Below are 16635 nucleotides of genomic sequence, written 5' to 3'. Positions count from 1 at the left end.
AGCAGTTTTAAATACAATGGTATACAGACCAAAAACTGCATTTGTTCAGAACCACTTGGATTCTGAGATAAATTATCTGAAGTACATGTTCCAAAAGAATGGCTATGATTCACATGGTATGGAGTAAGTGTTCTCCATGAAAAAGAAATGTGAAAAATGCTGATCATTTGCATGATGAGCAATTGTATTTCTTCCTTTCTGTGTGCTACATAAAGTAAAATAGGCAGAGTCCTGGGAAGATGTGATATAAGACCTTTTTTTTGACTTGCTAAGAAGATAAAGGAAATGTTATGCCTTATTAAGGACAATCTCAACCTAAGGATTCCTGGGATTTATAACATCCCTTGTGAGTGTGGAAGCAGTTACATTGGTCAGTTCATACACACCATTTCCAACTGCTGTGCAGAATGTCAGTGGCACACAAAAAAAGTCAAAAACTAGGGAAATCTGCAGTTGCTGAGCACAGCCTCATAAACAAACACAAAATACTTTTTGACAGAACAGAAGTTTTGTCCTAGGCTCCTACATACTGGGACTCTTCAGTTAAAGAGGCTGTAGAACTAAGAATGTACAAGAAGAACTTCAACCAGGACAGTGCATATAATCTTAGCAGTATATGGAAGCCAGCTATCAATGAAGAGAAGAGACAGAGAGATTCACTGCAATATCGACACTAATATTGGAGTGGTGGCACCATCAGTACCTGTATGTTTCTAACTCGAGAATAATAATAATAATAATCAGTGCAGACGTTGACACCAACTATGAAAGCATTGCATAATTACTGACCAATCAGAAGCCGACTATTGGCTATATTAGGCCACCACAGCAGTACTTTAAACAATCAGTTACTTCTGATGAAGACAGTCACTTAAAGCTTGAGGTTTTGTCCTGAATTGACAAAGCAAGCAGTTTGAGAATGTTTATACAATACTTTGATTGGTCACCACTACTGTTCATCACTTTGTCTTTGCTTCATTTATCATTAAACCTTATTTTATGCTAAGTTTTGCATTCATTCTAATCAACAGGTCTTTATTTACTAGGGCTATTTAGAAAGTAGGGAACGTTTCCATCTGATGCCACTAGGCAGATGCCGATCATGTATATTTTGGTATGTGCGTCCTCGGCAGCTCAGTTGGCATCCATCCGTAACAGCGGGAATGTCTCCTTGCATCTGTTTTTCTAATATTCACAGTTGAAATGTGCTCTGCAATCGAAAATACCGCCAGTTGTGAGGTGCAGTCTGTGATATTGTTTTTGTTGGCAATAAACCTAAAACCTATAGAAATTTATTGTGAACTGTGCAAAGGTTACAGAAACAACATAATGAGTGAATGTTCCATCCAGAAATGGTGCACTCACTTTAAAAATTTCTGAACCAACATTCATGATGAGGAGAAGAGTGGATGCTCGAGAATTGTGACTGATGAACTTGTCGCTAAAGTTGGTGAAATGATTCATGAAAACCGTCGCTTAACAATAATGGAGCTTTGCTTTCTTTTCCACAACTTTCATGGACTTTGAACAGCAAAATGGGGCAATGTTGACATTTCTGGAGGCCTACCACAAACATGGTGATTCATTACTGGATCGAATCATAACCGGTGATGAGACTTAGGTGAAACATGTCAATTGTGAGACAAAATTACAGTCCATGAAGTGGGGGCACACAAGGTCCCCCCAAAAACCAGCAAAATGTTTGCAAACCTTGTCAGCAAGGAAGTTGATGGCAACAGTGTTTTGGGATAGGCAAGCAACCATAAATTCTGCCTGGTACTGTCAAACGTTGCACAGCCTTAGAAGAGCAGTTCAAAACAAACACCAAGGAAAGCTGATGTCCAAAATTTTGTTTTTGCACAACAATGCCTGAGCTCACATGGCAAACCACACTAAAGAACTCCTTAATTCATTCAAATGGGAAATTTTCCCTCATCTGCCCTACAGCCCTGATCTTGCACCAAGCAACTTCCACTTGTTTCCCAAGATGAAGAACTGATTTTCAACACAGCACTTTGATGATGATTCAGAACTCCAGGCAGGCATGACTCACTGGCTGAAGTCTCAGGTGGCAGAATTTTAAGATGAAGGTATTTTAAATCTTGTCCACCACTATGATAAGTGCCTCAGTGTGTTTGGTGACTATGTGGAAAAGTAATATGTCAGTCACTGTTTCAGATGTAAATAATAAAATGTACTTATTGTAGTTAGATTTTTTTAATGCCAAAACTTTCCCTATTTTCTGAATAACCCTCGTATTTTGTTCATCCCACTGTAGACAATAAACATTGTACAGATGTTGTCCAAATGTACAAACAAGTATGAGAGAGAGAGAGAGAGAGAGAGAGAGAGAGAGAGAGAGAGAGAGAGAGAGATGGACAACCTATCACAGCATATATAATGGAAGTTAGGAATTTAGGAATTAATTAAAGGATTTCTGAAGGCTAATGTATTTTTCTGTAATATAATTCCTGCTAGCACTCTAATATTCTACTCGTTCATACATTTTACATCATTCTAGTGTGTTGCCCTTAAATCAGATTTATGTCTTTGACTTTTATAACAACCTGTTATCCACTTTTTTAGGGATCCATGAAATATTATTAATTTAATGTAATGGCCACTGTCAGTAACTTGTGTAAAATGCTATGAAAGTTAGTTATTACTCATTCGGCACACCTTTATATTTATTTATTTACATTTTATTTGCATGGAGCCATCACGTAAATAATTATTCCTTAGTGCAATGTTAACAACATGGCATATTATTATTAAATGCTACTTTTTTCCTTTCTTTCAGGCAGTTGATCTTGGGTCACCACCTCTGACTGGCAATATCACCTACACCTTTTGTGTTAAAGATGTAAATAACCATAAACCTTCCTTTGTGTACCCAGAAGATGGAGACACAATTCGCTTAAGAGAAGTAGGTGTTGGTAAAAGCAACTTTGCAAAATTTGAGTAATTGTAATTGATGTGAGAATTTAAATCAGTAATTTTATCTTTTGCAGGGATAAATTGTCCCACACACAACACTGCAGATGCACATCACACTAAAGCAATGTCATCACAAAGTATAAAGTTTTGCTTATAGTCCTTTTAGATGTGGTATGTCATCACCTTTGTCTATCACATGAACTTGATCAACCAGGCAGTTTAACACAAAACCCAAATCATATTGGCACCTACACAAACTATTACCAGGAGTGGAAGTTAGGTTCATCAAGGGGAAACAGCATATAGCAGCAACTGAAAAATGTTACCTGGAAAATATAGTCAGAGAAATTTAAATTTTAAAGCCAACTACTTATTTACGTCCTCATATGATGCTTTTAAGTTAAACTATGAGTTCCTAGGAATATATAAAGCAAGACATGTATTCATTTTTCATGTCACAGTATGACATGGGAATCAACAAAATTTGTTTCATTGGTGGAAAGTGGTGTGAACTCACTGCTGCTGCCCCCTGGAATGGGGCCATATTTAAACAAGTCATTGTACTTTTATTGGGAAGAGACATCAGTGAGTAACATGGAACAGTAAGTACTATACTGACCCATGAAATGCCTCTGTCTATTGCTGAAGAAATGTGTGTAATGGCTTAGAAGGAGTTAGGCCTCTCTAATAAACAAAACCGCCAACATAATAGGACATTCATCGAGTGTAATTATTAATTTTATAAAACTGGTGTCATGATTGGAGTTCTTTGCCATCTAGTTGTTGTTGTTGTGTTCTTCAGTCCTGAGACTGGCTTGATGCAGCTCTCCATGCTACCCTATCCTGTGCAAGCTTCTTCATCTCCCAGTACTTACTGCAACCTGCATCCTTCTGAATCTGCTTAGTGTATTCATCTCTTGGTCTCCCTCTATGATTTTTACCCTCCACGCTGCCCTCCAATGCTAAATTTGTGATCCCTTGATGCCTCAGAACATGTCCTACCAACCGGTCCCTTCTTCTTGTCAAGTTGTGCCACAAACTTCTTTTCTCCCCATTTCTATTCAATACCTCCTCATTAGTTATGTGATCTATGCATCTAATCTTCAGCATTCTTCTGTAGCACCGCATTTCGAAAGCTTCTATTCTCTTCTTGTCCAAACTATTTATTGTCCATGTTTCACTTCCATACATGGCTACACTCCATGCAAATACTTTCAGAAACGACTTCCTGACACTTAAATCTATACTTGATGTTAACAAATTTCTCTTCTTCAGAAACGCTTTCCTTGCCATTGCCAGTCTACATTTTATATCTTCTTTACTTTGACCATCATCAGTTATTTTGCTCCCCAAATAGTGAAACTCCTTTACTACTTTAAGTGTCTCATTTCCTAATCTAATTCCCTCAGCATCACCCGACTTAATTCGACTGCATGCCTTCTAGTAAAGTCACCAAAAGATAAAAAAAAATACTTATGAAAAAATTAGATAATGCATCTGCATTGTGTGAAAATTGGTGATTGACCATGAACAATAAAAAGTGTGAGATCCTCCACATCAGTAGTAAAGGGAATCCACAAAATTCCAATTACATGATAAATGATACAAAATCAAAGGCTGCCATTTCAACTAAAAATCTAGGGATTGCAATTATGAACAACTTAAAATGGAACCATCAAATAGTAAATGTTGTGACGAAAGTGAACAAAAGATCGTGTTTTATTGGCAGAACACTTTCAAGGTGCAACAAATCTTCTAAAGAGACTGCCCACAATACACTTGTCCATCTGCTTCCTAAGTATTGGTGCATAGTATCAGCTCCTTACCAGATAGAATTGACAGAGGACATTGAAAAAGTTCAAAGAATGGCAGCTTGTTTTGTATTAAATAGGGGAGAGAGTGTCAAAGATGTGATAAGCAAGTTGGGATGTCAATCATTAATACAAAGCCCTTTTTCATTGTGGTGAGATCTTTTCATGAAATTTCAATACTGATTTCTTCCTCCAAATGAAAACATTTTATTGATTTCCACCAACACAGGGAGAAATTATTACCATGACTAAATAGGAGCTCACATTGAAAGTTTTAGGGCTTCATTGTTGAGAAATAGTCAAAGTGTTTAATAAGACCTCAACCAAACACTTAAGTGTGAATTATAGAGTAATCTTGCAGATATGGAAGTAATCCACTGCAAAGGGAAAGGACAAAACAAATTTTGATTCACAGAAAGAAGATTTGGTTTGTTTTTGAGACATACTCTGGCATGAGTAGTGTGATTGTATGTCTTGTGCTATATTCCTCATGAATCGTAATTTGACAGAAATGTGATACGTGAGCAAATATCTACATTGCTGGCTGTGAAACTATAGTATCCTTACTGAGTGAGGTGTTACAATCACTGTACTTTTATCTGAGAGGACTTGATTTCAAATCCCCATGAGCCAATCTCAATTTTCTGTGGTTTCCCTAACTTACATATTGTGAATGCTGGAATTGTTCCTTTGGACAGAGCATGGCTAGTTTTCTTCCATATCCTTGTCCCATTCAACCCTTTGCTCATCTCTAATGACACAGTTATCAGTGGGATGTTGAGCTCTAACCTTCCTTTTTCTTTCAAGTACCTTTACATTGGTATTCTCCTCAATACGCTACTTTTGACAGACTTTGCAAAGATTTTTATTGAGGCTTCTGATTATCCTTTAGAGCTAATTTGTATTTTGAGTAGTGTCATCATTCTGTATGATTTTTTTTTAACAATTAGTGTTGTTTTTTATCCACAAGTGAATGTTCTCAAACTTTTCAGAGGTGCACTGCTAAATTTGATATGTAGTAAATTTTATATGTAAAGCGGAGAATGACATCCAGAAAGAAGTGTATACAGCTGGACTTGTTTCTTTATATTTAGTGGTGACTTGTGTAGTACTTTGATATTGTTTATGCATGAGTTGTCAACAACATTAAATACTCATCATATGGCTGTGATGATGACACTTATGCATGTGAATATATAGTTTCCCAGCGTACACCACCAATGAAAAGTTGTCAGGTTTCAAGCCAGGTGATGGTGTTAAAATAGTGCAGCATTTCAGTTAGTGTAATACTCATTATCTTCTGATGAAGACAGTCACACTCATCAAAATGTTGCAGTATCTTATTACTACTGAACAGCTGGAAATCTGATAATCTTTCATCAATATATAAAAAATCTCATTTTTTTAAAAAAAATTGCACGTTTTGAAGCACAATAATTTCATTATTATTAAAGTGCAGCTACTTACAGATGTCCAGTGTGGGACAAATTGAGTTAGCTATACTACACTGCCAGGAAAAAAATAGTGCTCCCTTTTAGAGGTTTCCAGTTCACTCAAGATTACTGTTGTAACAGTGCTTACAGAGTACATGAAGTGATTACATTTAGAGATCGAGAGCAGAAGCGGATCTGAGGCACTAGGTATCAAACCATGCCTTGGGTGTTTACCTGTCAGAGTATATGATGTAGCCTCCATTGCCCAGCAATGTAGAAACTGACTCTGCCATCCAGCCAATTTTACAGATGGGAAATAGTGTACTGAGATATGTTATTCACTGCATGCTTGACCTGTTCACGTAGTTCCATATGAGTTGTTGGATGACCAAGTCACAAGAGTCACTTCTTGTCCCATAGTATCTCACACATGCTTGATTGCAGACAAGTCCAGAGATCATGCAGGCCAGGGAAGTTGGTGCATGTCTTGTAGAAGATATTGAGTTTCACGGGCAATGTGTGAGTGAGCATTATCCTGTTGGAACAACACATCAACTTCCTGTTATAGGAACTGCAAAAGATCAGATCTAACAATATTCTGCACATACCAAGCACTGATTAACATCCCCTGAGAAACACCAAAGATCAATGCTAGTTGTAGCTTATCACACCATAGACCATAAGGCCTGTGGTGAGGCCAGTGTGTCTTGGGTGAATGCCCTCTACGAGACAGCGTTCAGCAGGTCTATGTCATACATACAGACAACCATCACTTTTGTTCAGGTGGAATCTGCTTTCATCACTGAAGATGAGCTTGCACCATTCGATTTTCAAAGTGTTCATCTGATAGCAACAGTCAAGCCATGCACATCAATGCTGTGACATGACTGAAAGATTGGCTAGCATCATGCTTGCCAGTAGTGCCACTGGTAATAACAGGCTTGCAACAGTTTGTATTGTAAGATCTGGGCTCACAAGTCCTCTTACCTGTGCTATGGTAGCTGTACATTCTACCACTGTTCTCCTACAATACAACAAGCCTGGTGGATGTCTATGCTACATGGGCATCCAGAACCTTGTCTATGGATGTATGAATGTTCAGGTGGCCACTGATACCAGCATTGTTGCACAACTGATGCAGCATGTACAATTTTATGGCAATCCAAAAGGACCATCCCACCACTTGGAAGGTCATAATTTGACTCTTTCAAACTTACTTTGTTGGCTGTGGAAAGCACAAGTGGATCTGCATGGCATGGTTGCCTGCTTGCTTCACTTGTTTCCACTACACTGAGCCTTCTGGCTGTGACCATTCCCTGTTAAAGGGAGACACAGATGGCACTCTGGTAGCTATGCCACTATACTGCCTGTTGGCAGACAACACTCAAACCATTATCAGTACATCTACTATCTCCCAGGTGGTATATGCCATTATCAAATCAAAATTGACGTCATCTTTCCAAGTGTACTTTTTTTTTCCATCGGGGCAGCATTTATTAAGAATAAAATTAACTGAATTTTCTGTTTGTGCTACCAAACTGACTATAGTACTTGTTTTGAAACTGTGGGTAAAACAGAATTACTTAATTTTAAAATAAGTCTGATGTCCTAAGTATGGGTTCATCTCTTAGTCCTATACTATCTGAAATTTACATGGACAATTTTGAACAAATTTTCTTACAGAGAGAGCCATTGAACTGAAAAATAAAATGCTGATTTAGATATGTCAATGATGTACTGTGTTTGTGACCAGTACTGCTGGACAGTTAGATACATTCCTACAGAACTTAAACTTGCAACATAAGAAAATGCAGTTTACAATGAAGCTGAGAGGCTCGTCTATGCATTTAGATATTAGTACAAGAAGACACTTATTTAACATTTATAGAAATGAATAGCTAATAATACAGTAATCCCTGCAAGCTCCCAGTATTCACACAGTCATAAACATGCAGCATTCCATTCAGTCAGGCATAGCCTCATATCCTTCCAATATCTGACTCAGCCTTTCAAACAGAACAGCAGACCATCAAACATATTGCTTCCAGCAATTCCTATAGCTCTGCACTGATGGATAATGCATTAAGAAAAAGAGAAAAGGCAAATAATTAGCCAACTTCTGTACATTCGCCAACAACATCTTTCAGTAGTTGCAAAGTCGGGTGCAAAATCCCATATACTGGCAAAATTTCAGACAACCTTGCAAAAAGTTAAAGTCTCAGGACTACAGACCTTAATTTTATAATACCAATAGCATAGACTGATGACCATGGATGTTAAGTCTCATAGTGCTCAGAGCCACTTGACCATTTGACCAATAGCATATCAAAAATTTTTATTTGATAGTAAAGACAAACTGTAACTCTTGGCATACAGTGGTGTATATTAAATCACTTGCAAGCAGTGTGAAAAACTTTATATTGGTCTGTCAGGCAGAGCTGTGGTAATTATGCTCCTTAAAAAGGAGAGAAGCTGCAGATTAAGGAAGAAAGATTCAACCTCCATTAGAAGAAAACCATTCAGGTGATGTAGAATGTGAAGTATTACATTCTGTTAAAAAAAAAAAATTCATAAAGATGACCCTACCGGAAATACTGGAAATTAACTAGCACACGACATAGAGTGCCAGTCTAGTATTAAATGATCAGACTCAATTTTCCTTTTCCCCTTTGTCAAATTATGTTTTCATTATAAAAGCTGTAAATCTGTCTTATATCTCACCTGTTGTTAAATGAACCTCCACATAAAAAATTTATTTACTCCCTTTTTTAGTTATTGTAATTATTTCTATGTGACCAAAAAAGTGTAATATTTTCATACGTAAACATTCTGTCAGTTTTGTATCTTGTATACAAATAATATCTGTGTAAGTTGCATATCTTGTTTATCTGTACTTGCAGCATTCATAAGATGGTCGAAGAAGCCAAAAGCCAGTTCACGACAGAATGAAACAATTTTACAGAACATTAAGAGATTTTTTCCTTTTTAATAATGTTAGGAATATACAAAGGTATGAGCAGAGAGATATATATATATATATATATATATATATATATATATATATATATATATATATATATATATATATATAAAAAAAAAAAGGTCATTAACAAACGTATAGATTAGGGCAGTGCTTAAACATTTACTGGCATAAAATTCTATATTACAGCTTCTACTAACATGATATCACTCCACAATCACAATTTTATATTGTGTACCACTGTAAAGCAACATGGTTGGGTAATAACTACTTTCAGGAGAAAAAAACTCTAAGTACTTGCTGATTCTGTATCTGTTGGCATGAGCCTGAGTTGGAATATCCCATCCTGAAGTTATGTATGGATTTTCCATTCTATCATCTTGTAATTTTGTCAGATGATTTTTTCCCTTTCAGTACATTTAAGATTTGCTCAGTTTAAAGTGGCACTGATACAAACTAAGAAATAATTGTAGCAGTCATAACCTGACAGTCACACTCATCGATTCCAACATTTAAATTAAAATAAAATAAAAAAAAAAAAAAGAGCTGACAACTCAGGACATCTACCACTCCTGTTTCAAGAGTGTTGTAGCTGTGGATTTCATTCATCATAGTAACAGGCTTCTTGTTGTCTTTTGAAAAGTATGTTACCAAAAAGAAAAGAAAAAATTGTTTTCTTATTTTATATTTTAATTTTTCAAAAAGTATTTGGCCTGTGACATTTAACATGGTATTGCTCCTCAGTAGTATATTGAGTATCACTTATTTTTTTAAATATAGCAGTCTTTTATGATGGCTTGAACTTTGCTGGAGGCATTTTCAATGAGGTGTCTGTCTGTCCATTTCAGGAATGTTGTTTTCCATAAACCATTGCCTCACAGATGACGATTTATGACTGGTGCATTGTCATGCTGATAAAAACAGCTGAACTATTCATTTACTGTACACAATACACAGTGATATCCTTCTGCACTTATGATTTTCTGAAGTGCAATAAGGAAACCAGAACCTAACCACAAAAAATACCCCCATACTATAACACCACCTCCTTTGTACTTTCCTGTAGGTACTACAAAAGATGGCAGCTAACATTCTTTAGGCATTTGCCAAACCCAGACAATTCCATCACATTGCCACAAGGTATAGTATGATTCATCACTCATTGTCAGCCATCCACTGTGTAGTGGTGTCACTCTATACACAACCTCAAGTGTCACTTAGCATCGACTACAGAAACATCTTGTTCACGAGGAGCTGCTCGTGCATTGTACCTCATTCCTTCAACTCCCTATTTACAATCACTGTACACTAGCTAGATTGCTGGTAGACTTCAAAATTGATAAGTGATTCCTTCTTCTGATTTCAGGTGATTTTTTACAACTACCCTCCACAATGCTCGACCATCCCTGTCCATTACCACATGAGGTCTGCTTGGCTTTGGTGTAGCTGTGGTTGTTCTTTTGCATTTCCACTGCACAGTCACATCACCAACAGTCAAATTAGGCAGCTTTAGAAGGGATGAAATGCCACCAATAGATTTGTTACCTAAGTGATATCTACTTAATAGTTCATGTTCAAAGTCACTGAGCACTCCTGACCAACAACTCTCCTGTTACTGTTTCTCTACTGACAACACAACACTGCCTTGTTTTATGCTAGTGGCTGCACCTCTCATGACACCTAGAAGTTCAGTTCCACATCACACAGCAGTGTCTAGATACTTTTGATCAGATAATATATCTGCACATAGCTTTATGAGCTTGCATTATTGAAAGGTAAAAATAATGTTTTATTGCCAGCCAGTCCAATATTCTCTTTTCATTGCAGACACAACGTGTTGGAAGCCGACTTTATGATTGGCAAAATCAACCATTACCAGATTTTGAAGTCACAGATGAGGATGATCCATCAACTGGAAATGGACAGGTGACAGTTACTGTCACAGGTAACATATTTCTGTGTTTCTAAAATCTGCATTAATAATATATGTATTTTGAACTGAAAAGTGTGTTTCATCATGTATATTTATTCTTGTGTTGGAGATGCTCTTTATTTACAATAACATGTGGATCATGAATAATGACATACAGTACTGTGTTTTTGAACAAACAGCATCCTCCAATTCCCCCCCCCCCCCCCCCCCTTCTGTCTCTCTCTCTCTCTCTCTCTGTCTCTCCCCCTCTTTATTGTTCTTTTAGAGAGATACATGAAATGATGGACAAGGTATACTCTGTTCATGCTGATGTGGCTGTTGTTACTGTCAAATTATTATAATTTGATTAACTTTCCTGCCACAAGTAGCCTACATTTCACTGCATTAATAGCACACTCACTAATATTATTATAACTGTTATTAGTGTTACTATTTATCACTGAAACAGTATTTCCACTTTTACTTGCAAAATATGTTATTTGCTAGGAAGAATTCAAGAAGGAGGTATGGTTACTTTAATCAGTCACATTTCGGTTCTATAATTGACAAGTAAAATAAATATGGTAATAATCATTTCACTACTCATAAACTATTACTAGACATACCTTCATTGCTGATATCACTATTGCTTGCTAGTGTGAGGACACTCTATCCAGATATAGGATGTTCCAACCATTATGTTGGAAGAAATTTAAATGACCATTATTTTGGCTAGCAATGGGAGGACATGCGATAACATAAAGTTTATGACCATTAGATTCCTGGACAAGTACCTCATTTAAATTATAAACCTCTCCACATCTTGCTGAGTGATAATATTGTGGCGTTCACTGTGTTATTCAGTGGTTTGGTATTTAACTAATTTGTAAATGAAAATGATAATCTTATTTTATTACAATGAGTAATTACTAAATAATTTTTGTCCCGGCTAAAGATTTGGTCAAGCTGCTAAAGAACTCCAAGTTAACATTGTGTTAAGGTGTTGTCTGTAAGTTGTGTAAGTGTCACTAAATCACAGTTCATACAACAGATTCTATAAAACTATTGATTATGATGTAAACAAATATCTTCAGCAAAATGATCATTAAAACCACCGAATATCAGCCGCGCACAACACTGACGTATGTTACCTGAAACAATATTTATCGTAACTTGTGCATAATTAACTTTGGCTCCATACATTAGCTAGAAAAGTTTGATATAAGGATCATGCTATGAGCACTGTTTTTAGAGAACCAATCTAATTCCAATTATTTTCATTAAAATGAGTTTGGGACCACCGGTGCACATTTATTTTTACACATTTTTATTGCCTTCATCATTTACGTCTGCGGAGTTGCATAATTTGAATCTGGTGCTGAGATAATTGTTAAGATGGCGGCAGACAATTGATAGAGACTTTCTACTGTTAGAGGAAATAGGATAAGTATTTGAAATGCTTATTAAACTTTACTTTCATATTGTGCCCTATTTAGACTAATTGTCATCAAGCAAACCTTTGACATTTTCGTAAGGAAAACAGATAAAAATGCGATACAAATTGCTATCATCAATGGCTGCACTCCTTGCAGCAGAAAGAAATAATAAACACAGATAATGCTTATTGAGAGAGGAATTAAAGTTACAAATTATTTACTCATATTTATAATAATAATGAACTCTATTCTCAAGTAATAATTAACAAATAATTACAATTTCTTAACAGACCTCAGTTTGATATGCGTCTTGCATCCACAACCTACAAAAGCCAACCAACAAAAGGTTAAAACAAAGGAACACAAACGCAGATCATAAAAGGAATTTACAATTATCATTGTCTTTGTATGATACACATTGATATGTCCAATTACATCATAAGATATTATATAAATAATTAACATTTATTTCACTGTTTTTTTCATATGTCAGATAGATAATGTTTATAACTGTTAGAGGCATAATTTCCTCTCGTCACACTGTAGCTAAAATTTATCTCGTGGATGTTACAATATATATACCATTGATTGTGGTTTGACTACCTCCTTGATACTATTCCACAGGAGTAGCCTATGAAATGGCATCTGTCAACCTCCTTTTATTCTGTTGCCATCATCAGCTGTACAAACATAACACTCAAGTCTCTATCCAATTAGGAGAATTTTCTCTTCCTTCTTTAGCAGAATATGCTCTCTGGAACATGAAATTTCACTTTTCAAAGCTGTTGTTTCTTCTGAGTGGAGGCCAGTGATCTTCACATCCTTGTTAATGACACATGATCACCTAGCATTATTTCTGAGCATGTGTTAAATCACTGCTTCATTAAGTCACCAAAATCAGAAGGTCACTTCTTGAAAATTTTACTTGCTGACATGTTTTACACATAGCTCATCATCAGAACAATTGCCAAAACGTAATGAAAGACTTGGCACTCATTGATGAAAAGATTCAATTGAACTATGCGATACTCCAACACAAAAACTTCCATCAGTCCAAAATGAATGATAGTAAATGATGATCACATAGAAATATCTTTTTCATTCAGTCAAAACTATATTTAATAACTCACTGTAAACTACATGCAAAGGTAACCAAAAATTATAACACTGCACAAATTACCCATCAAATTTATAAAACACTCAATTCTCCATTATTTATATTACTGCCTTGAACTCTAATTAATACAATGTATGGTAATGTATAGTTAACTGCTGACCTACAGTTTCTGTATTCTCACAGTTACAAAATCCATGATGTTAACAATATCCAAAAAATGTATCTGGTAATAAAATAAGCTTCTGAAAAATTTAAGAAACGTAGGTAAATTTTTTCTGTTACTTTAATCAAAAGTGAATTTTTCTTTAGTATTAGTAATCACAAAAAATAAGGACAAACTTTGAGGTGGTCATCAATATAATTTTATTATTTCATATCCATAAATATACTGACAACATTTAATATTCCAAAGCTGAAATGAAAACAATTAGCCAAATGTGAAAGTAAATTATGAAAAATACATCAACTCATCTTTTGATTCACCATCAACCTGCTGTTCCAGTTCCAGTCACCCACTCTCACATCTTCCTCTTTCCTCTCAGTAGGCCACTCCTTATTGATCTCTCAATAGTCCCCAGACCATTGCTTTAGTTTGTTGTCTGGTGTTTCCCTCATGTGACACAAACAGGTGTCATCTTTATAATATATGAACACCTTATTCTGTTTCATCTGCCCCTTTATTTTCACAAGGGTCGCATACTGGATCAATTGAGGAAACTGCCAATTCAATGCCTCTGCTGCATGCACACTTATCAAATACTCTCTTCCAGATTCCATCTTTACACTCCAATTAATGGGTTAGGCATCTTTATACAGTCTGGAAAGTGTCACATCAAAGCAAAGTTAACATGCAAATAAAATCACTCAAAATTGAAGTATTTTTAATAAGATACATAACTTCAAAAAATGACAGTTTCCCATTTATGGGGGTAGTAAATACAAGTGAAATATTCACAATAGGAAAATTACACTTATTCCTATACAGAGAATTTTAAAATGGCAGCTTCCCTGGTACTTTTTCCTGCAATACATAGTCTTGGGTGACATGGTTTCTCTATTGTTATGTTCACATTATCTTGAAACTACTTACTATAAGCATGAAAAAAACATACCCTACAAGTTTAACAAAGAAAGTTAATCAAGTGATATATACCTTCATACAGACATATTCATAATTACTTCTGCTTGAAGTATTACTGAGCTAGGTTTTTTACCTTTCTTCTTAAATCAACCTCCTGGGATTGTTGGATTTTATGATTATCTGTGAAGCATCCTACACTATACGGGAGAAATTATGTTCTGATCTTTCAATATTTATTGGTACAAAGTTCCTTTTTGTTGCATGCCTTGGTAAATTGCAGGAGTCCCAATATTTGACAGTAAATAAAAATTTCTTGAAGTTCACTTTTGGAACAGACAAACTTATTCGTCTACATAATTCTGATGAACTGTCATGGTAACTTTAATGATTGAATACCAACTATAGACTTACTGAATTTTATGTGCTGAAACATAGAGCATTTGCAAGCTCATTGCTGGGCCTGACTGATTAATAACATAGTGACTGTACTGATTTAATGCTTGCCCACTACTGACTGTGGCATTGTGTGGGACACCTATCTATAGACGTGTAATACAGAAGTTAAAAATTTGTAAAATATTGAGCTATTTAATTTTAAATATTAACATAAATGACAGCAAAGGAAAATATACAAAAACAAATCGGGAACTGAAGTTATCCTGAATAACTCACAGCTGTCAAAATATAAAATAGTAAAATAATAGGTACTATTTTATGAGAGCCAAGTATTAATGTCCACAGATAATTTTTTAGGTAGTGAAATTTTCTAATTTTAACAATAAACAAGCTGTTATTGTAGTGTAAGTATATGTTTCTACATACAGAAAAATCAGATGCGCTGAACTGTACTTCCAGATTTTTGAAAGAATAAAATTTTGAGATTGTAACATTTTAGAACACAAAATTTTTAAATGTAAGTATCATTCAAATAAACATGAGATAGATGAAAAAATAAATAAATAAATAAACTGTTATTATTTCAAAAGTAATTACCATAATTGTTAAAACATTTACACCACTGTGGGACAAGACAGACACTGCTGTCAGAGAAAAATGTTTGTGGTTGTCTATGGAGCTGTGATTATACCCAGCCATGTTCCCCTTCATCCAAAGTCAATTGATGGTCACGATTCATTTTCTTTAGTGCTTCAAGAATAAGGAAGTCACATCGGGAGAGATTGGAACTGTACAGAGAATATGTAAGGATGAAACTTCTGCTGTATAGACAAAACTACCTTGGTAAAAATATGGGCGGGCATTATCCTGCAACAGAGTGATGCCATCTGTCAACATTTCTGGGCACTTCAACTTGATAGTGCACTTAACATTTTGCAAAATGTCCATGTACTGATGTGTATTAATTGTGGTGCTGTGTTCCAGAAAGTTAATGAGCAATATTCAGCACTGAAAGACTACAATAATATCTTGGTCACATACTAAATTTAATCCAGAAAGTATCATACATAATGGAATACTCATTTAAAAAATTATAAAAATTGAGATATGTATTTGGCTGCACAAGAAAGATGTAACTATTTGGAAAAATTCTTTGTCATTTACATGTGTTCACTTGCAAATTCATCATGTTTCCATTAAATGAATTAACTCATTTGGTAAGACATTACTCTAAAAACATTGAACTTATGCCAATAATGTGAAAAATACATCTAATCTGGAAAAAAGAAATGTAGAAATTAATATGTGGTTACATTTCAAGTAGAACTTACAGGAATTTTGCACAATTTCAGATCACTGACAGGATATATTTATTACCGTATTTACTCGAATCTAAGCCGTACTTTTTTTCCGGTTTTTGTAATCCAAAAAACCACCTGCGGCCTAGAATCGAGTGCAAAGTAAGCGGAAGTTCTGAAAAATGTTGGTAGGTGCCGCCTCAACTAACTTCTGCTGTCGAATATATGTAGTGC

The 16635-nt window shown here is 35.4% G+C and overlaps 1 protein-coding gene across 1 annotated transcript in view; it reads left to right on the top strand.

Moving 5' to 3' along the window:
• The window catches only part of LOC124619549 (cadherin-23-like), a 490213-nt gene that overhangs the window by 300138 nt on the left and 173440 nt on the right, over positions 1-16635 (top strand). Inside the window, exons 21-22 of the mRNA XM_047146019.1 lie at positions 2801-2926; positions 10989-11106. Coding sequence (XP_047001975.1) covers positions 2801-2926; positions 10989-11106 — 244 coding nt within the window. The remainder of the gene's footprint in view (positions 1-2800; positions 2927-10988; positions 11107-16635) is intronic.

Source organism: Schistocerca americana, chromosome 6 (assembly GCF_021461395.2).
Source record: "Schistocerca americana isolate TAMUIC-IGC-003095 chromosome 6, iqSchAmer2.1, whole genome shotgun sequence".
In the NCBI taxonomy this organism is placed as follows: Eukaryota; Metazoa; Arthropoda; class Insecta; order Orthoptera; family Acrididae; genus Schistocerca; species Schistocerca americana.
Note: the sequence above shows the minus strand (reverse complement) of the source record. Positions and strands in the feature narration are given on the sequence as shown.